The sequence below is a fragment of the Camellia sinensis genome, chromosome 3, assembly GCF_055761805.1.
Source record: "Camellia sinensis isolate YWXY chromosome 3, ASM5576180v1, whole genome shotgun sequence".
In the NCBI taxonomy this organism is placed as follows: domain Eukaryota; kingdom Viridiplantae; phylum Streptophyta; class Magnoliopsida; order Ericales; family Theaceae; genus Camellia; species Camellia sinensis.
The window spans coordinates 131,323,365-131,348,354 of NC_138963.1; the positions used below are offsets into that span (position 1 = coordinate 131,323,365).

General features: G+C 37.5%; 1 protein-coding gene across 1 annotated transcript in view; it reads left to right on the forward strand.

The window, feature by feature from the left end:
- Positions 1–519: 519 nt before the first annotated feature.
- LOC145821833 (uncharacterized) overlaps positions 520–24,990 on the forward strand; it is a 101,585-nt gene continuing 77,114 nt past the window's right edge. Inside the window, exons 1-2 of the mRNA XM_082918405.1 lie at positions 520–706; positions 21,863–22,002. Of these exons, the coding sequence (XP_082774531.1) occupies positions 520–706; positions 21,863–22,002 (327 nt within the window). The remainder of the gene's footprint in view (positions 707–21,862; positions 22,003–24,990) is intronic.

Consider the following 24,990-nt stretch of genomic DNA (forward strand, 5'->3'; position numbering starts at 1 on the left):
CGAAATGCAGTTCCACCTCAACCTCCTCCAGTACCACAAGTGCCCCCACAGCCAGCTTTATATGGGGACGACACAATAGCTTTGATCAGAGAGTTCAAGAAAATGAAGCCACCGAGATTCCAAGGGGGTACAGAGCCGATGAAAGCCGAAGCATGGGTTTTGGAAATGGAGAAGCTGTTCGAGATCTTTCCCAGCACCGACACCCAGAAGGTGACATTAGCAGCCTTTACACTAGATGACGACGCTCGCAGATGGTGGATGATGGTTCGAGAAGGCAATCCAGACTTGACCTGGACCCGATTTTTGGAGTTATTTTACACCAAGCACTTTCCCCTAAGTGTTCGAGATCGCAAGACTACCGAATTTCAGACTTTGACACAAGGCAATAGAACAGTAGCTGAATATGACCGTGCCTTTACCGAGTTGGCGAAGTATGCACCCTACATGGTCAATGATGAATATATGAAGGCTAGGAAGTTCGAAAGTGGGCTTCGTGGACCGATACAAGACCGGGTTAACATGCTCAACATGCCAACTTACGCCGGAGTATTGAAAAAAGCCATTCTGGCTGAAGCTAACTTGAACAGATACCAGAACTCAGGAGAAAGCCAGAGGAAGAGACAGAATTATGACAATCGCCGAGCACAATTTGGTACCAAAAAGAAAGCGAATGTTGGCAGTTCGAGCAACCTAAGGCAGGAAAGTGGTACTAAGCCAACATGTTCAAGTTGTGGGAAGCCACATTTCGGGGTCTGTCGTCGGGCGTTTGGAGCTTGCTATGAATGTGGAGAAATAGGTCATTTTGTGAGGGACTGTCCTAAAACAAGGGCTGACGATAGTAAGAAGGATGAGAATACCTCGGGTTCCGTACAGAAAAGTAACATTGGGAAAGGACAGATGAGACAAGGCAGAGTTTTTGCACTAGTACCAGGAGACACTCAGAATGCTGAGACAGTGGTGTCAGGTATACTCCCAATTTGCTCTCAAAATGCATATATATTGATTGATTCGGGTTCTACGCTTTCATTCATTTCTGCTAAGTTTCCCGAGAAGATTAATAGGAAACTAGAACCCCTTGATTATGTGTTATCTGTATCTACTCCATCTGGGAGATCTATGAATGTTGCATCCATCTATTGAGCATGTGTTGTTGTGATTGGGAATGTTGAATTGTTAGCTGATTTAATGCCATTGGACATAACTCATTTTGATGTTATATTGGAGATGGATTGGTTAGTGGCAAATCACGCATCCATAAATTGTGTTTCTAAAAGTGTCACGTTAAAACCCCCAAACCTAGCCGAGGTCACGTTTCAGGGTAAAGGAGTAGTATCCCCACTTTACTTAGGCGCTGTTTGGGAAGCCCAAAATGAGGCTATTATAGCCTATTTTGAGAAATTAGCCCAAAAGCAACACTGTTGGAACCTTTTTCAAAAAAAAAAAAATTATTCTGCACAGCCTACACTTTCAGCTACAACACTTGTTCCATCAATAAATAAATTACCATTTTACCCCTTGATATCAATTTAAAAAAAAATATTTTTAGGGATAAATTTGTCATTTTAAATTTAAACATCATTTCAACACACTTTCCAATACAACAACTCAACTAAAAATTCATCCCATCTTCCCAAACACAAAACTAAAATAGCATACTAAAATAGCCAAAAAGCCAAATAGCCTACTAAAATAGCCACTTCCCAAACGAGGCCTTAATTTCATCTATGAAAGCCTATAGGTTGATCCAAAAAGGGGTGTCAAGGTTATTTGTGTAGTGTACTAAGTAATTTGAATGGAAGTGTTGAGTTAGCCGACGTCCCAGTTGTTAATGAGTTCCTCGACGTCTTTCCAAATGATTTGCCGGGTCACTTAGTTGATAGAGAGGTAGAGTTTACTGTTGACATCATGTCGGGAACCCAGCCCATCTCTAAAACACCCTATAGGATGGCCCCCGCCGAGCTTAAGGAATTGAAACTCCAGCTACAAGAGTTGCTAGATAAGGGTTTTGTTAGGTTGAGCAGTTCACCTTGGGGAGCACCCGTCTTGTTTGTTAAGAAGAAGGATGGTACACTTCGTCTTTGTATTGATTACCGGGAACTAAATAAAGTAACCATTAAGAATAAGTACCCGTTACCGAGGATAGATGATTTGTTTGATCAGTTGCAAGGAGCACGAGTCTTTTCCAAAATTGACCTTAGGTCGGGCTACCATCAGCTTAAAGTCAAAGCCGAGGATGTTGAGAAGACCGCTTTTCAGACGAGGTATGGCCACTACGAGTTTTTAGTAATGCCTTTTGGAGTGACCAATGCCCCTGCAGCATTTATGGATTTGATGAACAGAGTCTTTAAGCCATATCTAGATGAGTTTGTGGTTGTCTTCATCGATGATATATTGATCTACTCTAAGAGTAAAGCTGAACACGAGGATCATTTGAGACTTACCTTACGGACTTTGAGGGATCGGAAATTGTATGCTAAGTTTAACAAGTGTGAGTTTTGGCTTTCCACTATTTCATTTTTGGGTCATGTAATTGATGAAGATGGTATTTCGGTCGATCCTAGTAAAATTGATGCCGTTGTGAATTGGCCGAGGCCGACTAATGTGTCCAAGGTTCGTAGTTTTCTGGGATTGGTAGGTTATTACAGAAAGTTCGTGAAGGATTTCTCAAGGATTGCAATTCCGTTGACACAACTGACTAAGAAGGGAGCGGCTTACGAATGGACTAAGGATAGGGAAGCAGCCTTCCAAGAGTTGAAGGCGAGGTTAGTCGCAGCACTAGTTCTTGTACTACCATCAGGTAATGAAGAGTTTCATGTTTATAGTGACGCTTCGCATAAGGGTCTGGGTTGTGTATTAATGCAAAAAGGTAAGGTCATAGCATATGCCTCTCGTCAATTGAAGCCACATGAAAAGAACTATCACACCCATGATTTAGAACTAGCAGTCGTGGTATTTGCTTTAAAGATTTGGCGTCACTACTTGTATGGAGCTTCTTGTCAGGTTTTTACAGACTATAAGAGTCTGAAGTACTTGTTCACTCAGAAAGAATTGAATATGAGACAGAGAAGATGGCTGGAGTTGTTGAAAGACTACGACATGCAAATTCAATATCACCCAGGTAAAACTAACACCCTAGCCGACGTTTTGAGCAGAAAGATGGTTGGAAATTTGGCAAGTCTAACCACGATCTCAGTGGAGCCGACTATTGTTGAGGAAGTAAGGACAAGACAGATGGAGGATGAATTCTTCAAGAAGGTAGCCGATGAGATTATCACAAAGCCGAGATCAGGGTACACCATAGAAAATCAAGTGCTCAAGTTTGAAGGAAGATTGTGTGTGGCCGACATCCCAGAGTTGAAAAGAAAAATTTTGCAGGAAGCTCATGGTTCCAAGTTTGCTGTTCACCCAGGGAACACCAAGATGTATCAGGATGTAAAGCAGACGTTTTGGTGGCCGAATATGAAAGGAGAAATAGCCGAGTTCGTGTCCCAGTGTCTGTATTGTCAACAAGTGAAAGCAGAACACCAAAGGCCAGTAGGACTTATTCAACCTTTACCGATTCCTGAGTGAAAATGGGAGCACATCTCCATGGACTTTGTGGTTGGTTTGCCGAAGACACAAAAGGGTATGGATTCGATTTGGGTTATCGTGGATAGACTAACTAAGTCAGCGCACTTCTTACCTGTTAAGACCACCTTCAACGCCGATAAACTTGCTTTCTTGTATGTGAATGAGATGTTAGACTTCATGGAGTGCTGATGTCAATTGTGTCGGACCGAGATCCGAAGTTGGTTTCCAGATTTTGGCAGAGCCTACAAAGAGCTTTCGGGGCCGAGTTGAGGTTTAGCACAGCTTTTCATCCCCAGACTGATGGGCAAACAGAGAGGACGATTCAGACACTTGAAGATATGCTTAGGCTATGTGTATTGGACCTCCAAGGAAGTTGGCGAGTACATTTGCCATTGGTGGAATTTACCTACAATAACAGTTATCAAGCTAGCATCGGCATGGCGCCGTATGAAGCGTTGTATGGAAAGAAGTGCAGGTCGCCGATATGTTGGACCGAGGTAGGAGACAAAGCTCTGCTTGGTCCCGAGTTAATTCAAGTAACAACCGAGAAGATTAAGCTCGTTCAGCAAAGAATCAAAACCGCACAAAGTCGACAGAAGAGTTATGCCGACCAGAGAAGAAGAGAGTTGGAATTTGAAGTCGGGGACCATGTGTTCCTAAAGATTTCGCCGATGAAAGGAGTTACAAGATTTGGGAAGAAGGGTAAGTTAGCACCCCGTTACATCGGGCCTTTTGAAGTTCTTGAGAAGGTTAACCTCGCTGCCTACAGACTTGCTTTGCCGCCAGGATTGAGCCAAGTCCATAATGTGTTTCACATTTCGATGTTGAGGAAGTATATTCGAGATCCACTACATGTGATCGACTATTGCGGAATTATAGTTAATGAAGATTTAGGCTACGAAGAGAAGCCGATACGGATTATTGATAGGCAAGTGAGACAATTGAGGAATAAGTCGATACCAATGGTGAAAGTTGAATGGAAAGAGCATTACGGTGAGGATGCTACATAGGAAATGGAAGAGGAAATGAAAGTCCGACATCCAAAATTGTTTTTGGAACAAGGTAACTCAAGTTTATGGACCAAACTTCTTTAAAGGGGGTAGGATGTAACAACCCTCACTTCAACTTAGTCATACTTTCATACATTTATGTATGATTTTGTTTTGTTATCTGCATCTGCAAATCCTGTATTGTTTTGCTTGGGTGTTGCTTGCATGTTTTGTTCTTGCCTGGTGTGTTGCCGGGGTCATCTTAAGCCTAGACACCTTGGAACCTTTCCACACTTAGAACTATCTTGGAACCACTTCGGTTGACCTCCACCTTCACCCTGGCATATTGGCCGAGATGTCATCATCTAGGCCGAGGTGTGCGTCACCTAGGCCGAGATGTGCATCATCTAGGCCGAGATGTTATTATCTAGGCGTTCTAGATCCTTGATCCTTGCACTTAGTGATTTTGTTCCTAGAATGGTATGACCTAGACCAAGGTGTGGCACATCTAGGCCAATGTGTGGCACAGCTTAGTCAAGTGTTGTCCTTCCGAGCTGATGTCGTCGCCACCCTGCTTACCGAAGCTTTGCCCTTAGCCGAGATCATCACTTGCCGGAGTGCTCTTTCCGTCTAGCTTGTTGAACACACTTTGTCATGGTCTTGTCTTGTCAGTCAGTCACCTTTTTTAGTAGAGCCAATCAGCCGATGCCACGTGTCCCAGCAGAGGGTTAAGTCAGTGACTGTCGAGAAAAACATATCATTTTGTATCAAGTCTTGTCTTTTAGAGAGAGAGGCTCTAGGAAGGAGAAGGAGAAGTTTTGAGTGAGAGAGTAGACTTCCAAGCTTGATCGTTGGAGTTTGAACCGTTAGATCCCAGTTTTGAGGTTAGAATCTTAATCTACTCTTGTTGTTCTTATTGATCATTTAGCTGCATTGCACGATCGAATCTGTTTTGCATGCCATGCATTGATTTAAAGTCGGTTTTAGTAAGAGAAAATAGTGTTCTTGTGTTCTTGAAGAAAAGTCTTGTTTTGATCTGAAAGTTTGCATCTAGAACCGTGTTTTTGTGTTTGTTCTCACAAGATCTTTGAATATGGGTGCCCAGGTCCATGTTTTCAAACTCATAGCACGAAATCTCAGACCTTGTAATAACAAGTTATGATTTTAGCATGCATGTTCTTCATCTTCTCCATCTTCATGTTCTTCATGTTTCTCTAAGGGAAAACCTATATTTTCCCGACTTCGCTTTTGTGTATGGCCGTCGAGACCGCACCTCAACGAGATGGTGTGACCTCGGCCAAGACTTGGTTGGTGCCCAGCACGTTCTCCCGAGATGAGAAACAGTGTTTTGTTTTGATTTAACTAGTTTTGATGAATGTCGAGATCATCCGTTTACATGTGAATCTTGTTTGAAAGTACGTTCAATAGACTTTGTCATGTGTTTGTAGGACTCGGACTTTTGCCTTGACTCCGACGTTGAAGAACTAAGTGAGTGGTATTTTTAATAAAGTTATGTTATCATGTTTTGATAAGCTCTACTTTACCTTGTTTTGAAAAGTATTTGATCAAGCATGAATGATTATCCCTATTTTGTATATCAAGTATTATCTTGTTTTGATGACATTCTCGGAAAGTCCGTACGTGCCAGGGGACTATAAGCACTTGTGGTACAAGTCGTTAGTGCCAGGGGACTATAATGCAACTGCACATCTTGTTTTGAAAGTCCGTACGCGCCAGGGGACTATAAGCACTTGTGGCACAAGTCCTTAGTGCCAGGGGACTATAATGCAACTGCACATCTTGTTTTGAAAGTCCATACGTGCCAGGGGACTATAAGCACTTGTGGCACAAGTCCTTAGTGCCAGGGGACTATAATGCAACTGCACATCTTGTTTGAGATATCTCCCTTGGTTTGTCTTATTTTGCCACTGACGGTTTACCGCGTGGGTTTGTTTATCCGGAATGTCATTGTTTGTAATATGTTGATGTTAGTAAGCATCCCTTGAAGCTTTAAAGATTTGCTAGATGGACGAGGTCCATCCCTTGTTATATAAAGTTTTGATATGTATCGTTTTGAAAAGACTTCGGCTATTGTTCATGCAAACCCTTTATTATTTATATCATTCACTGAGTATCCAAGTTCACCTATATATATGTAGGTGATGAGCAAGAAGGCGATGACGCATAGATGCGATTCGCGAGCTTGTTTTGGATTTTTGTTATGTCGGCTTGACTTGTATTTACGTTGGCAGTCTTGAAAATTATGCTTCTCGACTTGTAATACTTGTATTTTGCACATGTCAGCTTGAGAAGCCTCTTGATCAAGATGTAATAAATACTTTACTTCATTTGTACTAAGTTGTAACCCATGTGTAGATGTTTGCCATTTCATTTGACTTACGCACAGCTCTTATGGACTAATGTGATTTGTATGCATTGCTTCCGTACTTGTGAGCCCCATATATTTATACTCTGTTGTGTGTGGATTTTGAAAATTGGCCTTCGGTAATCTCGGATTACTGGCCATCACGGCACCATCCTACTAGGGGCAGTTTGGGGTCGTGACACAGAATATTTTTGGTACCTTCATTGTATTTAATTTTCTGTGTTTTCAAAGTAATATTCTGGTTGGAAAAACAAATAGTCATTTATGCTATTTGACAGATAGTAGTAATATACTCTCTCTTTTCTTTGACAACTAGTAGTAACATACTGGTATCATTAACAATTGCAGAATATTATTTGGTGTTACAGAAAATTATCCTGGAATTTTATTTTTCTAGTTTTAGTAACAAGGAAAATAAAATTACTTTGTTATTATCATTTATTTTCTGATTTTAGTAATTAGAATTTATTTTCTGGTTTTCGTAACCAGAAAATTGTTTTGTGTTTTTTCTGATTTTTGTAATCAGATATTATTTCGGTATTTTATTTTTCTAGTTTTAGTAACAAGAAAAATAAAATTATTTTATTTTCTAATTTTAGTAACAAGAAAAATAAAATTATTTTGTGTTATAATTTATTTTCTGGTTTTAGTAACTAGAAAATTAATTTGTGGTATTTTATTTTCTAGTTTTAGTAACATAGAAAATAAAATTATTTTGTATTACTCCCTCCGTCCCAAAATATTGGTCCTTTTTGGGGAATCCAACTTTTTTTGGTAGTACACTTATTGCATTTGAAAAAAGTTGATTTTCCAAAATTACCCTTTTGATAGTACATTTTTTGAGAATATCAATGTCATAATTGTACTTTTTAAATTGTTTATTAATTTAAAAGAAGGGCAAAATAGGAAATTTACATTATTTTTGTACTTGATTTATAAAGAGGGACTAATATTTTGGGACAATGAAAAATGGAATAAGGGACTAATATTTTGGGACGGAGGGAGTATAATTTATTTTTTGGTTTTAGTAACTAGAAAATTAATTTTGTTAATCAATCATGTAACTTTGTGTATCGGTCACAATTTGTAAATTTTGTACGTGACTTACGATTTCGTTTATAAGATCACTTAATTTTGAACCTTTTGTGAAAATGTGTTAATTCTTTTGACTTTATCATAGTTCATTATGAGTATACATGGTAGAATTTGTTTCTAGAATAAAATATTAGTTTTACAAATTAATTTCATTTTTATTACGAAGAAACCTTTGTGGCAAGATTATTTTCTTTATTTTTCTGAATCATTCTTTATTTTCTGTGTGTGGATCCGTAGTCGTGAATAGTTTCTGCACATGAGTCGGAAAATATATATATTCACAAGAACATTTGAATGCATATTTAATTAGTTTATTTATGTACAAATCAAACTGATTAAATGAAGGTATGTTTTGTAATTTTGGAGTTTAAAATTCAAAACGCATTGAATTTTATTTATGAGTCGAGAATCTTTTTATTTCATGATGCAAGTTTTGGGATCATGCATGCTTAATTTATTTTGTTAATTCATTTTTTTTAGTTGATGCGTTTGATATGCATGTATGACATCAACTCAAGTTATTTCTTAATAATAATTTCATGTGATTTGGAATGACAAACTAATATGTAGACCTTATACACAAGCGGATTAATTTGAGTTTTTCCAATAAATTTTTGATGGGTGTTTAAACACTAGAGAAATTTAAACATGAAGATGCATGTAGTTATATCATTCCATTTAATTAGGAAGTAAATTTAAGAAATCTTTTATGTTGATTTTTGTTTATTTTGAATTATGTGACATGAGATGTCATTAATAATTATTTTACTTGCGTAGTAGAATTTGTTAAACCATGAACCATTTTATTAATATGGGGGTGTATCTCTTGCATTAGTTGAGATAATTTAATTTTCTTCTGTCACAAATATTTTTATGACAGTGGCATTTATTTGTTATTAAGTTGCAAGAATATATACGAACAAATGGGTTTTTGAATTGTTTGATTCTTAGGCAAAATTTTTTATGAGGATATGATTTTGTCAAAACTTTAATTCTAATTTGAGTAGTCATAATTATTTTGGATTTTTCATTTGAAATTTATGAATCATGATTTGAAATTTCTGAATCCAGCACATCATAGACAATAAATGATGAATGCCATGTTACTAAATTAAAGCTTACCACAGAACTTGTGAGGGGAAGCAATATTGTCTGCTAATTTTGTTCTTCACAGAATACCCCATAAGGAAACCAACAGCACTCCTTATGAATTATGGAAAGGTTGACCGCCTTCCTACAAATACTTAAAAGTGTGGGGGTGTTTGGCAAAAGTTGAAGTTCCTGTTCCTAAAAAGACTAAGATTGGACCAAAAACGGTAGATTGTGTGTTTATTGGTTATGCTCAGAATAGTAGTGCATATCGGTTTCTGACTTATAAATCAGAAATACCTGATATAAATGTGAACACGATTATAGAGTCAAGGAATGCTGTGTTTTTTGAACATGTCTTTCCTTACAAGAAATGACAAGAATTAAGTTCACAGAAAAGAACTTATGATTGTACACAAAGTCAAGAGACTAATGACAATCAAACACAAGAGACTAGTAATGGTCTCGACCAACAGGATTTAACTGATGATGAACTAAGACGAAGTAAGAGAGCGAGAACATCAAAATCCTTTAGTCCAGATTTTCTGACATACTTGTTAGAAAATGAACCTCAAAGCTTTAAGGCAGCAATAATAAGTCCTGAAGCACCTTTGTGGAAAGAGGCTGTTAATAATGAAATTGAATCCATTATGCAAAATCATACTTGGGAATTGATAAATCTTCCACCAGGTTCTAAACCTCTTGGATATAAATGGATATTCAAGAGAAAAATGAAAACAGATGATTCAATTGACAAGTATAAAGCAAGACTTGTAGTTAAAGGTTACAGACAAAAGGAAGGTCTGGATTATTTTGACATATATTCCCCTGTGACAAGAATAACATCCATTCGCATGCTTATTTCTATAGCAGTGTTATTTAATTTAGAAATACATCAAATGGATGTTAAGATAGCTTTCTTAAACGGTGATCTAAATGAAGAGATCTATATGGAGCAACCCGAAGGGTTTGTAGTATCGGGGCAAGAAAAGAAAGTTTGTCGACTTATAAAATCCCTTTATGGATTAAAACAAGCACCTAAGCAATGGCATGAAAAATTTGATCATGCAATGCATACTAATGGGTTTAAGATAAACGAATGTGATAAATGCGTCTATGTTACAAACACAGACCAATGATATGTCATAGTTTGTCTTTATGTGGATGACATGCTTATCATTGGAAGCAGTCAAAACATGATCAAATCAACTAAACAGATGCTTAACAAAAGATTTGATATGAAAGATATGGGGGTCGCAGATGTTATATTAGGAATGAAAATTACTAAAACATCTGACGGATATGCATTATCTCAATCACATTATATTGAGAAAATTCTTGGTAAATTTATCAAGGATGATATGAATTTAGCTAGAACACCTGTAGACGTCAACCTTTATTTATCGAAAAATAAAGGTGATGCAGTGTCTCAGTTAAAATACTCCCAAATTATTGGAAGCCTAATGTACCTAATGAATTGTACTCGTCCTGATATAGCTTATGCTATCAGTAAATTGAGTAGTGTCACGACCCAAACCCGGCCCTATGGGTTTAGCACCGTAACCGGCCAGTAATCCGAGATTACCGAAGGCCTGCTTAACAATAGTACAGTAAAACAGAGTACAGGGCCTGGCGGAAGCCAATACAGTAATGAAACAATGCCCAATGAGCTGTGACAGTCTGTATGCACAAAGACTTTTCAAACATTTATACATAAACGGTACAGAATAGTATGCACAATATTTACAATCATTCAGACTAGGGACTTAATCCCTGCATAACAGTACGATAAACATTCAGTCTATACAGAACAGTAAGACAGTACAGAAGGGGAAAATCTAAAACACCCCATAAGCCTTAACAGATAGGCTCGGAACCTCGCAATGAGGCACGTAGGCTGGCTTGACAAAACTGGAGTAACCCTGACGCTCCTAGCCGCGGTCTGGTGCCTGTACACCTACATATATATATGAGCAGTGAGCTAAAGCCCAGTGAATAACATAGTGCGTAAAGAGGTTAAGAATGAATGTCCTTACAGTATGAAAACAGTTCATTTCAATCAGTCTTTCAGTTAATCAGTACAGTAAACAGTCCTATGTGGTACATCCGTTAGCAGAACAGTAAACAGTAGGTCTAGAAGACCGAACAGTAATGATGGCCATCAGTCAGTAAACAGTAGTGGTTCCAACAAGGGAACCAACAGATATTTCTGCCACAGTAACAATAAACAGTGGGTGCTAAGGATGCCACAATACAGTTCAGAATATAGGACATACATTCGTTCAGTTAGCAGTAATCAGTTCAGAAACAGTACAGTTCAATTGTTCAGAAGATAATCATTTTTGAACATATCTTTACACAGTCGTTATTCACAGAGTTTGGGCTACAGTATGCTAGAGCGTGCCTCTCCAGTCGCCAACCCTACACAGTTAACAGATTGAACACACACTAAGCTACACAACTGGGAAAGATAATAACTTAATCCCTAAGTTGCCTCGATGTGTTCTACATCTACATCCTCAATAAATTGTCTTAAACTACGCCTAAGAATGCCTAGAATGGGATGAGGATGCAAAGATGTACTCGAAAAGCAGTTTCAGAAAAACAGAGTCCCGCTCGAGCAGGTTTCCCCGCTCGAGCGGACATGCAACAAAGGTACATGCTCGAGCGTCAACTTTCCCGCTCGAGCGTACTGTAAAAGTACTGGATGGGTGAAATCTCCGCTCGACTCCCGCTCGACTCCCGCTCGAGCTTGAGACACAAGACTCCGCTCGAGCGCCCAGTCCTCCGCTCGAGCGGATTGTAAAACAGTGCAGAGATGCTGGATGCTCGAATTCCCCGCTCGAGCGCCACTTCCCCCCGCTCGAGCGGGAGTGCAAAATCTGGAAATCCCAGATTGCACCTCCAAGCTCAAACTCAAGTTTTAACAACTCAAAACTCGACCTCTTGGGCTGAATTTCCAGAAAACATTTGTAAACACATAGTTAAACATGATTCAAAGCTCAATTTGAGAAATCAAAGCCCAAGGGTGTTTAATTCAAACCCAATTTCAAACCATTTTCATGAACATGGAGAACATGCAAACATGCATGAATTCAAATCAATTCAAAGCTTCAATTTGATGCTCTAAGGAGCCAATTGTTTCCAAAACATGATGAAATCATGGACTACACTTCAGGACATGAACATGCATGTGACAATTTGCCATGAAAACAACTCAAACTTCTACATTACAAACATGCATGCATGAATTATGCTCTATATCAACATGTATAAGCTAAAACATGACTTAGTTCTACAATGAAACATGAATCATGCAAGAACTAGCTCAATGGCAACAATAAGAAGATGAGTTTCCTACCTTAGTCTTGTATTCAAGATTTAGAAGCTTAAATTAACAATCTACACTTCAACTAGCAAGCAATTCTCCAAGTTCCAAGCAATTCACAAGGTAGAGCTCAATTTCTCTCCCTCTCCCTCTCCCTCTCTTGGTCGGTTAAGCACAAGAATTGAGCTGATGAAATGTTTTGATTGGAGTGTATACAAGGCTCAACATGTGTGAAGTAGTGGCCACTAAGTGGTCTAATGGTAATTAAGTCCAAAACTTGCAATTAACTCATTTTAATCTAATTTAATCATACCTAATCAGTTTTCAGATAAATATACCATAAAATCGCATTAATTATGACGATCATAAAACATTAATCAATTCCGGATTCGGCCGCCGATAAGGCCTTCAATTAGCAGTTTAAACACTAAAATACGAACAGATCAAATAAACAATCAACAGATAGAATGCAACTCAAACGTACATACTCAGTCAATTCAGTTCTAGTTTTCAGTCAGTCAGTTCAGTATTTTTTATCAGGTCAATTATCAGTCATAATCAATTCAGTTTAACAGTAATCGATGGTTATCGGTAATCAATCAGTCATTAATCGATAAACAGTATGAGGGTTGTTACAGTCTCCCCTCCTTATAAAGAGTTTAGTCCTCTAAACTCGAGTTACCTTCATTCTGGAAGAAAACAGGGTTCAGTGGAAACAATTCAGGATATCTTTTAGCCATGTCATCTTCCTTTTCCCAAGTGGCATACACACCACCATGGTTCTGCCAGTCGACTTTCACCAATGGGATCTCTTTATTTCTCAACTTCTTGATCCGTCTGTTTACAATCTGTATGGGCCGTTCCTCGTAAGTGTAGTCATCACTCAGCACTACACGAGTAGGCTCTATTACATGGAAAGGATCCCGGAGATAATCTCTTAACATCGAAATGTGGAAAACATTATGCATGTGCTCCATTTCAGGAGGAAGCGCAACTTGATACGCCACCGGATTAATTTTCTCAATAATCTCATATGGTCCGACGTATCTTGGTGCTAACTTGCCTTTGACTCCAAAACGAGTCTGGCCTTTCATCGGTGTCACCTTCACAAAAACGTGATCACCCACTTCATACTCTCTGTCTCGTCTTCTGACATCTGCATAACTTTTCTGTCTGCTCTGTGCAGTTTTCAATCTCTGTTGTATCAATTTCACTTTCTCAGTTGTTTCATAAACAATCTCGGGCCCAAGCAAAGGCCCATCTCCAACTTCTGCCCAGCAGATCGGAGATCTACATTTTCTGCCATACAATGCCTCGAAAGACGCCATACCAATACTCGAATGGTAGTTGTTGTTGTAGGCGAATTCAGCCAAAGGTAAATGGCTTTCCCAGTTTCCCTGAAAATCAAGGACACACATTCTCAGTAAATCCTCCAGAGTTTGGATGGTCCTTTCTGACTGTCCATCTGTCTGAGGATGATAGGCACTACTCAGCCTCAATTCAGTACCCAATGCAGTCTGTAGGCTTTGCCAAAACCTCGATGTAAACTTCGAATCCCTGTCAGAAACAATAGACACAGGCACTCCATGCAGTCTCACAATTTCATCAATATAGAGTATAGCCAATTTGTCCGCATTATAGATTGTCTTAACAGGTAAGAAGTGAGCAGATTTAGTCAGTCTATCAACAATAACCCAAATCGAGTCCATACCTTTATTGGAGCGAGGCAATCCCACTATAAAATCCATGGTGATATGCTCCCACTTCCATTCCGGTATTAGTAAGGGCTGTAACAAGCCTGCGGGTCGTTGATGTTCGGCTTTAACTCGTTGGCAATGAAGACATTTTGATACAAAATCGGCAATTTCTTTCTTCATTCCCGGCCACCAGAAATTCTGTTTCAGATCTTGATACATTTTCGTATTCCCCGGGTGGATAGAAAATTTTGAGTTGTGGCCCTCTTGCAGAACTCTTCTTTTCAGTTCTGTGTCATTCGGTACACACAGTCTTTCATGAAATTTCAGTACATTGTTCTCAAATTTGAATCCCGGTCTCGGTTTAGATTCTCTTTCTTCGATGATCTTCTTCAAGAAATCATCCAGTTGCTGTTTCTCTTTAATCTCTTCAATTAGTGCCGGTTGAGCAGAAATAGCAGCTAAGGTTCCACCTTGTTCTCGCAAAACAACTTCAATTTCAGATTTTTCAAGGTCACAAAGCAGCTCTTTCTGTCCGGTAAGCAAACATGCTACGTTTCCAATCGATTTCCGGCTCAATGCATCGGCAACGGTATTGGCTTTTCCGGGATGGTACAATATCTGTAGGTCATAGTCTTTAATCAGTTCTAGCCACCTCCGCTGTCTCATGTTCAGTTCTTTCTGTGTGAAGAAATATTTCAAACTCTTGTGGTCGGTATATACTTCACATGTCACCCCATACAGATAGTGACGCCAAATTTTCAGTGCAAATACTACTGCAGCAAGTTCCAGATCATGGGTCGGGTAGTTCTTTTCATGTGGTCTCAACTGTCGGGAAGCATAAGCAATGACTCTCCCATTCTGCATTAAAACACATCCCAAACCCTTATGAGAAGCATCACTAAATACGGTATAACCATCCGTACCTGAAAGTAAGGTAAGAACTGGTGCAGTCACTAATCGAGTTTTCAACTCCTGGAAGGCAGATTCCCTTTGGTCAGTCCAGTCAAATGATGTCCCCTTCTGAGTCAATTGAGTCAATGGTAAAGCAATTTTGGAGAAATCTCTGACAAATCTTCTGTAATATCCAGCCAAACCCAAAAAGCTTCGGACTTCAGTCACACTTGTCGGTTTAGGCCAGTTCACTACAGCTTCAATTTTCTGCGGATCAACAGAAATTCCATCTTTGCTAACAACATGCCCCAAAAACATAACATGGTCAAGCCAAAATTCACATTTAGATATTTTAGCATACAGTTTCTGTTCTCTTAAGGTTTGTAGGGCAAGTCTCAGATGATGTTCATGTTCTTCTATACTCCTGGAGTAAATCAATATGTCATCAATAAATACTACAATGAAATTGTCAAGGTACGGTTTAAAGATTCTGTTCATAAGGTCCATAAATGCAGCTGGTGCGTTCATGACTCCAAAAGGCATAACTAAAAATTCATAATGGCCATACCTCGTTCTAAAAGCAGTTTTATCAATGTCTTCCGGTTTAACCTTCAGTTGATGATACCCCGATCTGAGGTCAATCTTGGAAAACACTTGTGCACCCTGTAACTGATCAAATAAATCATCAATACGCGGTAATGGGTATTTATTCTCTACAGTTACCTTATTCAATTCACGGTAATCAATGCACAGTCTCAGCGAGCCATCTTTCTTCTTTACAAACAAAACCGGTGCGCCCCACGGCGAAGTACTGGGTCTGATAAACTTCTTGTCTAACAATTCTTGCAATTGCACTTTCAACTCCTTCAGTTCAGTTGGGGCCATTCTGTACGGAGCTTTCGATATCGGCTGTGTACCCGGAATCACATCAACGGTAAATTCAATCTCCCTGTCAATCAAATCCCCTGGCAAATCATCTGGAAATATATCTGGGAATTCCCTGACTATAGGAATACAATTCACATCAGTTTTAACACTATCATCAGTAGACACAGTCAGCACAGAACACAGATATCCTTTACACCCCTTTCTAATTAATTTAACAGCTTTCACTGACGAAATCAGATACGGGGGAGGTACTACTCCAACCCCATTAAATACAAATTCAGGTAGACCAGGTGGATGGAAAACTACTTGTTTCGTTACACAGTCTATGGTGGCATGATATTTCGTTAACCAGTCCATCCCCAATATTACATCAAAATGGTCAATGTTCAATGGCAGTAAATCGATAAACAGATGTGCATCTCCAACAATGATTTCACAAGCAGGGTACATGTATGCACAGGTCATAGATCCCCCAACGGGTGATGATACAGCTAACAGATAATTCATAGGTTCTAAGGGTCTATTCAATTTACGCGAAAAAGCATGCGATACATAAGAATGTGTAGACCCCGAATCAATCAATACATATGCGTTTTGTGTACAAATAGAGAGGATACCTGACACAACGGTTTCAGTATTTTGCACGTCTCCCGGTACTAGGGCGAACACTCGGCCTTGCCTCATGGGCTCTTTCCCGGTAGCTTTGGGGTTAGGCTTTGGTGCTACAGTTGACGCTGCTGCGCTTGGTGCAGCTTTACTACTGGCTTGTGGAGCAGAAGGGCAGTCTTTAACCATGTGGCCCACTTTGCCACACCTATAACAGACTCCTGATATCTTGTAGCAGACCCCTTTGTGCTTCTTGCCACACTCAGAACAGGGTGGTATAAACCCACTCCCTTGGCTGGGGCTAGTTGTCGACCCCGTATTCTGTTTCTTGTTGGCCGGGTTGTGCTTGCCTTTCTTGAATTTAAAGCCCTGCCTTTTACCACGCCATTCAGACAATGGCGTTTCAGTTTTCAATGCTTCAATGTTTGATTCAGCCATCAAGGCTCTGTCAAGAACATTTACATAATTCTGTAGTTTCAGAACATTTATTCGGTCAAGAATTGCAACATTAAGGCCGCCTTCAAACTTCCTGGCCTTCTTATACTCAGTATCCACCATATGCGGTGCATATCTAGCAAGCTCGGTGAATTTCGTCTCTTATTCAGCCACAGACATTGCTCCTTGTCTCAGCTGTTCAAACTCAGTTACTTTTCTGTCCCTAACACACTGAGGGAAATACTTTTCAAAGAAGGCTCCTTTGAATTGAGCCCAAGTCAGAACGGTATTTTGATCACGGATGAGCATCCACCACCTTCTAGCTTCTTCTTGCAATGTAAAGGTGGCTAACAGTACTTTGTGTGCTTCAGAGCATGGGAAAACTTCAAACAATTTTTCAGTCTCCAGAACCCACGCTTCAGCTTTCAACGGTTCTAGGCCTCCCTGAAAGGACGGCGGTTTCATTTTGCTGAACTTATGGGTCAATACAATTATGTCCCCATCATTTACATTCACATTTTGTACATTCACATTCATATTTTGTTCCGGTACAGCCGGAGGAGGTAGGGGCTGTTGATTCAGTTGTTGGTCCAGTCTAGCAGTTATCAGTTCCATCATTCTTTCCATTCTTTCCATTCTTGCCTCGGTAGATGAGGATTCAGGTTCATTTGCAGTGTTTGCGTTATCCATTTCACTATAAGCAGTTATAACAGTTTTAAACATAAGCAGTCATTTGTTTAACAGTTTAACACGTTAGCATATATTCAGTCATGACATAACCACACACTTATCATGCTCATGAGATGCCCTAATTACTTTCTAGGACACCCTATAGCTCATTTGGACACGTGTGTGCGGTATAACTCGTGGTTAAGTATCGCTCTGATACCACTCTGTCACGACCCAAACCCGGCCCTATGGGTTTAGCACCGTAACCGGCCAGTAATCCGAGATTACCGAAGGCCTGCTTAACAATAGTACAGTAAAACAGAGTATAGGGCCTGGCGGAAGCCAATACAGTAATGAAGCAATGCCCAATGAGCTGTGACAGTCTGTATGCACAAAGACTTTTCAAACATTTATACATAAACGGTACAGAATAGTATGCACAATATTTACAATCATTCAGACTAGGGACTTAATCCCTGCATAACAGTACGATAAACATTCAGTCTATACAGAACAGTAAAACAGTACAGAAGGGGAAAATCTAAAACCCCCCATAAGCCTTAACAGATAGGCTCGGAACCTCGCAATGAGGCACGTAGGCTGGCTTGACAAAACTGGAGTAACCCTGACGCTCCTAGCCGCGGTCTGGTGCCTGTACACCTACATATATATATGAGCAGTGAGCTAAAGCCCAGTGAATAACATAGTGCGTAAAGAGGTTAAGAATGAATGTCCTTACAGTATGAAAACAGTTCATTTCAATCAGTCTTTCAGTTATTCAGTACAGTAAACAGTCCTATGTGGTACATCCGTTAGCAGAACAGTAAACAGTAGGTCTAGAAGACCGAACAGTAATGATGGCCATCAGTCAGTAAACAGTAGTGGTTCCAACAAGGGAACCGACAGATATTTCTGCCACAGTAACAGTAAACAGTGGGTGCTAAGGATGCCACAATACAGTTCAGAATATAGGACATACATTCGTTCAGTTAACAGTAATCAGTTCAGAAACAGTACAGTTCAATTGTTCAGAAGATAATCATTTTTGAACATATCTTTATACAGTCGTTACTCACAGAGTTTGGGCTACAGTATGCTAGAGCGTGCCTCTCCAGTCGCCAACCCTACACAGTTAACAGATTGAACACACACTAAGCTACACAACTGGGAAAGATAATAACTTAATCCCTAAGTTGCCTCGATGTGTTCTACATCTACATCCTCAATAAAATGTCTTAAACTAGGCCTAAGAATGCCTAGAATGGGATGAGGATGCAAAGATGTACTCGAAAAGCAGTTTCAGAAAAACAGAGTCCCGCTCGAGCGCAGGTTTCCCCGCTCGAGCGGACATGCAACAAAGGTACACGCTCGAGCGTCAACTTTCCCGCTCGAGCGTACTGTAAAAGTACTGGATGGGTGAAATCTCCGCTCGACTCCCGCTAATAGAGAGGAAAATGAAATCTTTGACTTTTTGGTATAAGTTGTTGATTTTTTGATTTTTTTAGTGACTTTTTGACTTTTTGACTAAAATCACCACTTGCCAAACGAGACCTTAGTCTATGTAGGGATGCATATTCAGTATGCGTAGGGTGTGCAAGTCAAATCTGTGTAGTAGTGCAAGTCTAGTCTGTGTTGGCGTTTATGTTGAATCTGTGTGGAGGTGAAAGTTTAGTTAGTGTGAAGTGCAAGTTTAATTTGTGAGGGGTGCAAGTTGAATTTGTGTAGGGATGCAAGTCTAATCTATGTAGGACACGAGTTTAATCTATGTAGAGTGTGGGGTGTAAGTCTAATATGCGTAGGGATACAAGTCTAGTCTATGTGAAGTGTAAGTTTAGTTTGTGTGGGTGTAAGTCTTACTTTGTGTGTGGGATCAAACATAGCCACTATTTTTTTTATTATATTATTATTTTGGTTTGAGTTATTATTTGCGTGGTTTGAATTAATATATTTTTATTTACAATTGTATTATTCTAAACGTTTTCTCCTACCAATATATATATATATATATATTAATTAGAAAAGTAATTTATTATTTATATTAACTTAAGTCATACAAATTATTTTAATTCTATAAATTTTTATATATTTTAGATTATTAATTTAAATTTTTATGAAATATGTGAAATATTAGTTGCATTTTAAAATTTTAAATATATTTTTAGAACAATATCAATTTTATAAAAATAGAATTTGTATATTAAATATTAGATATATTTTAATAAAATAAAATAAATTTAAAAATATAAAGATAATTTTTTTTTTTTATTAAAAGAATGAAGTGAGTGTATGAGTGCTGGGATAGAACTAGGAGAAGATTATGAGGGGTCATGACCCTTCTGTCTCTGTGAAAATTTTATTTTCCGTAGTACTTCTAAATATATATATATATATATATATGTATGTATTATTTTATAAATAAAATAGCATCTTAGTATAAAAGATATATACTTCATTCCTTTCTCATCTTTTATTCTCTGTTATTTTTCTAGAAAAAAATTTATTCATTCTATTAGAGATTGTTTATATGATATTTAAATTTTTTTATGTGTATACATATAATTTATATATCATATTACACATATATGTGTATTTGTCTATACGGTAAAAAAATATTATTTATCTTTTAACCCCTGTAGTAATAAAATCCTAATTTCATCTCTGTATGAGAGAGAGAGAGAGAGAGAGAGAGAGAGAGAGAGAGAGAGAGAGAGAGAGAGAGAGAGAGAGAGAGAGAGAGTACGTGCAAGGCATATTAGTGAGTGTAAGAGTTAAGGGTAAAATCCGTTTAGTTTAATTTTATAATTATGATTTAAATGTGAAATTGTGATTTTAAGTGTGGAGTTGTGAGTTCAGTTTTTAAAAAATAAAAATTTATTTGATTATGAGTTTTGAAAATATTTTTGAGTTTTTGAATTTTGAATTTTGAAAAGAATTTTGAGTTCTGAAAAGAGTTTTAAGTTGTATTTTTGAGTTTTAAATTTTTGAATTTTGAGTTGTATTTTGAAATTTTTCGAATTTATTTCTTTTAAATATTTAAAAACGTTTAAGAAAAATTTATTTTTCATTTTAAATATTTTATTTCATTTTTGTAAATTTTTTAAATTCAAAACACAACTCCACACTCAAATCATAAGCAAACACATAACTCCAAATTCAATTCAAAAACTATTTTTAAAACTCATAACCAAATATATAACTCAAAACTAAAAACTCAATTCAAAAACTTTTTAATCAAAATATATTTTTTTATTTTTTTATTTTATTGAAAAATATTTTTTGTTATTTTTTGGGCAAATTACAAACACCCCCCTCGAGGTTTGGTGAAAATACAGATTCTCCCTAAGGTTTGAGAAATTACAAATTGCTCCCTGAAGGTCAAATTTGCATATCAAATTAGGGAGAAATTTGTATGAAAATAAAAACCTCAGGGGGCAATTTGTTATGGAAATATAAACTTCAGGAGGCAGGATGTAATTTCTCAAACCTCAGGGAGAATCTGTATTTTCACCAAACCTCGAGAGGGCGTTTGTAATTTGCCCTTATTTTTTTAAGTATTGGCCAAATAATTTGTTATGGTTTAGATATATATGGCCATCCAATTTTTTTTTGAAATTAAAAAAAAATTAAATATTTTAAAAAATAAAATCATTATCTTAAAACATAAAATAAAAAAATATTTTTTAAAATTTTTCTTTAAATAAAATTTTAAAAAGAGTTTAGTTACGAGAGTTTTGAAAAGAACTTTAAATTAAATTTTAAGTTGTGTGTTTGGTTACACATTTAAAAAAGAATTTTGATTTTTGATTTTTTTTTTATTAGAATTACAATTTCAAAAGAATTTGGTTATGAGGGTTTTTATTAGAATTTTGAGGTGGGTGTTTGGTCCCCAACAACGGCTATATCTTTTTATGCTCCTCTCTCCTCATTTGCGATTAAGCTCACATGTGAAAAGTTTTGGTTAGGGTTTCTCTCTCTCTCTCTCTCTAGAATGGACAGTCGTCCTCCTCCTCCTCCACTTTCTTCACATTCCCAACCAATCCGCCTCCATCCCTCGCCTTCTTCGGCAACGGAACCCCCAATTCAACGTCCTCTCCGTTCTCTTCTCCCAACGATAGATCCAGCATCGTCCCCCGTCAAATTATGTGAATTCACCATGTCTCTCACTCCATAAACGTTGAAGATTCCCAAAACGGCTTCGAAGAAAGAGAGATTTGAAGAGAAACCTGCACAGAGAAGAGAGGTGAGAAGCCATGGGAGGGCAGGGAAACCCTAGATGTCGTCTGCGCTGATTCGACGGCTGGGGATTGGGAGGTCACGGGGGATTTCAAGAACACGTCCATTTTCGCCACAATTGACAGGGTTAGTAATTTTACAAACATAATATGTGCTATATATTTACATATATACATATTAATTGTGCCAAATTTAGTTGTTTGAATTCTCAACTTGTATCTGTAGAATTTGTGTGAAATTCTCGTAGAACATTCTGGTAATCTCGTAAATTCCCTACTCTGAAATTGATTGCACTGTGGTTTCCTTTTCATTGACTTTTTTTTTTTTTTTTTCTTTGTTTCTTTGTGTCTGAAATTGATTGCAGTTTGCAAGTATCTTTTTCACCTTTGTTTTGAATCCTGCAATCCCAAATCACATTGTTGTTAACCTAAGATAACATGGACATAATAAAAACGGAATAAAAACGATAGTTCATATATATACCGGAAATCTTGAATTACACTTGTTGTTGGTGCCATTGACTGCTCAAAGTTTGACAGGTTCAGCCCTTTGATCCCCACGCTGCTGTGTCTTTCTGAGAGTAGATTAACAAATTAATACACCATGGTTTTGTTTTTCCATATCAAATTCTGATAATATTCATCTTTTCAATGACAAAGCCCCAAAGGGTAATCTATCAACAATAGAAAATTTTCTGTGTTTTACATCCAATTTTTGTTTACATGATGGAAACAATCAAATCACACTAAGTTAGGTAAGCTACCAAATATCATACAAACCAAGCAGATAATAAAGATTTTAGTCTTTCAGTTTAATGGGTGCGTGGCTTGCACCCATTACACAAAGATTCAATTAGAAAACTGGCCCACCAATAAATATTATATCTATATTATGTTGTGGTTTGGCAAAAAAAATTTTAATTGGCTTTTTAGAGTTGAGATTTTTTTTAGTTGGGATTAAAAAGTTTGTTTGGGTTGATTATTTTAGTTTAATGGGCTTGGGGTATAGGCTTTTGAGAATCTAAAATGCTTTTGGTTTACTATGATTATCTCTTTTGTGACTTGAGGAAAAGTTGCAGACTTCAAGGATTGCATTAGGGGGACCAACCTTTCATAATTTGATTTTGGGGAATCCATTTCCTTGAAACCCTAATCTCAACCTTATGTACTTAGTACTAGTTTCCATAAATCCTAATCTCAACATTATGGCCTTTTGTTACATTATTTATTTATACAGCCGGATCTATTTAAAAATAAAAATTAAATCATGTTTCAAAAAAAAATGTATCAAAACTTGACATGGCACGATAATCAAACTTGCTCACCCTAATAATGGAAAATTTCGGTGGATACATATGTAAATATAAGTTGGTGTTAATTTTGCAATTTGATGTTGATGGCAGTAGTTTAATAGGCCCCCATCCTTATCAATAAATATGTGCTATATATTTACATATATACATATTAATTGACACAATTGACGGGGTTAGTAATTTTACATACATAATATGTGCTATATATTTACATATATACATATTAATTGTGCCAAATTTAGTTGTTTGAATTCTCAACTTGTATCTGTAGAATTTGTGTGAAATTCTCGTAGAACATTCTAGTAATCTCGTAAATTCCCGACTCTGAAATTGATTGCACTGTGGTTTCCTTTTCATCGAATTTTTTCTTTCTTTCTTTCTTTCTTTGTGTCTGAAGGCAGTTTGCAAGTATCTTTTATCTATGTCTTGGCTGTTTAATTATCAGTGTTAAGTATTTAAGAGCTTGTTTAGTACATGATGTACATCGAATTCTGTTCTTTTATTTTTTTAGCAAGAGAAAAAAAGCTCGAGATATATATATATATATATATTGCATGAGAAGAAGAACATGTTTTGTCCTCTTTTTGATAACCAAGTCTATTTATTTCATCCATGAAAGCCATTGACTTCCATTCTTAAATGAATGATCAAGTTATGTTGGCTTTTATTAGTGGGAGTTTTCAGAGGCCAACTGTTAATGGTGGACTGTGGAAGCGTATGTGCCTTTGTTACTGATCTGTCTGACGTAACTCATGCTGTATTTCCATTTGCATATGAAGTTGGCAACTAAGATGTAGTGATTTGTGACTCCTCCCTCATCCTTGTGTTGTTTCGTAAATAATCCCACATTTGGTACTGCAAAAGTTGCTCAGAATAGCTAATCCCACGTGACCCCTTTACCTACATATGAGGTATTATTTTGTCCTAGGGGTGGGACAGTTAAACCGGGGATAACTCTTTTGCATGTGAATGACTAAAATGCCTTTGCCTGGCTTACACATTCGGGGGTATCTTATCTGCCTAATCCAAACCGAAATCAAACATAGCCGGTGTAAAGTGGTGACTGTGCTCCTTTTTTTGGCACCTTTCTAATATATTTACTTGTCAAAAAAAAAAGGGAAGAAGAAAGAAATGGGCCGGAGTCTTTAGTGATTTGTTTTTGGTGATGCATCTAGGAGCACAACAGGAGAATCTTTAATGGAGGTGTAGTTTTTATTTTGGAGTCGAAACATTTGATATTGAGCCCTTTTTTGGATTACTATTGTGTTATGTCTTGATATTTTGGAAATTTCCTGTGTCGGCATGTTCGTATCATGCGTAGCTTATGGGCAATAACATGATCTTTACTGGTTTAGATAGTCTAGTTCCTTGAGTTGTTGGAGCTTCTGTATAATGGTGGCCCTAATTTTGTAGGCATCTCTTTTGAAAATGAGACTTTAAACAGTATGGTTTCAAAGCTTGGTCATATATGGCAATAGTGGACCAGAGTGATGGTCTCTATATTCATTTTAGCAGGGGAATTAGACAACGCATTTGACATCAAAGTTTCTTTGAATCTATTTTATCTGTACAGAAATGAAAATTCTCTTTGCATGGAATTAGCTGAATGTCTTTTCTTTCTAGTACAATAAAGCTTGGTTGCAAAACCAAAATGCTGATATTCATAAAAATAAACTTTTCATAAAAAACTGAAAACTGCTCGTAAAATGTTTGGGATGGTTATTATTATTATTATTTTGAATTTATTGTCGACAGCAATATAGTCTAAAAAGAACAAAAGGTTATTATTCTTTTAGCCTTAT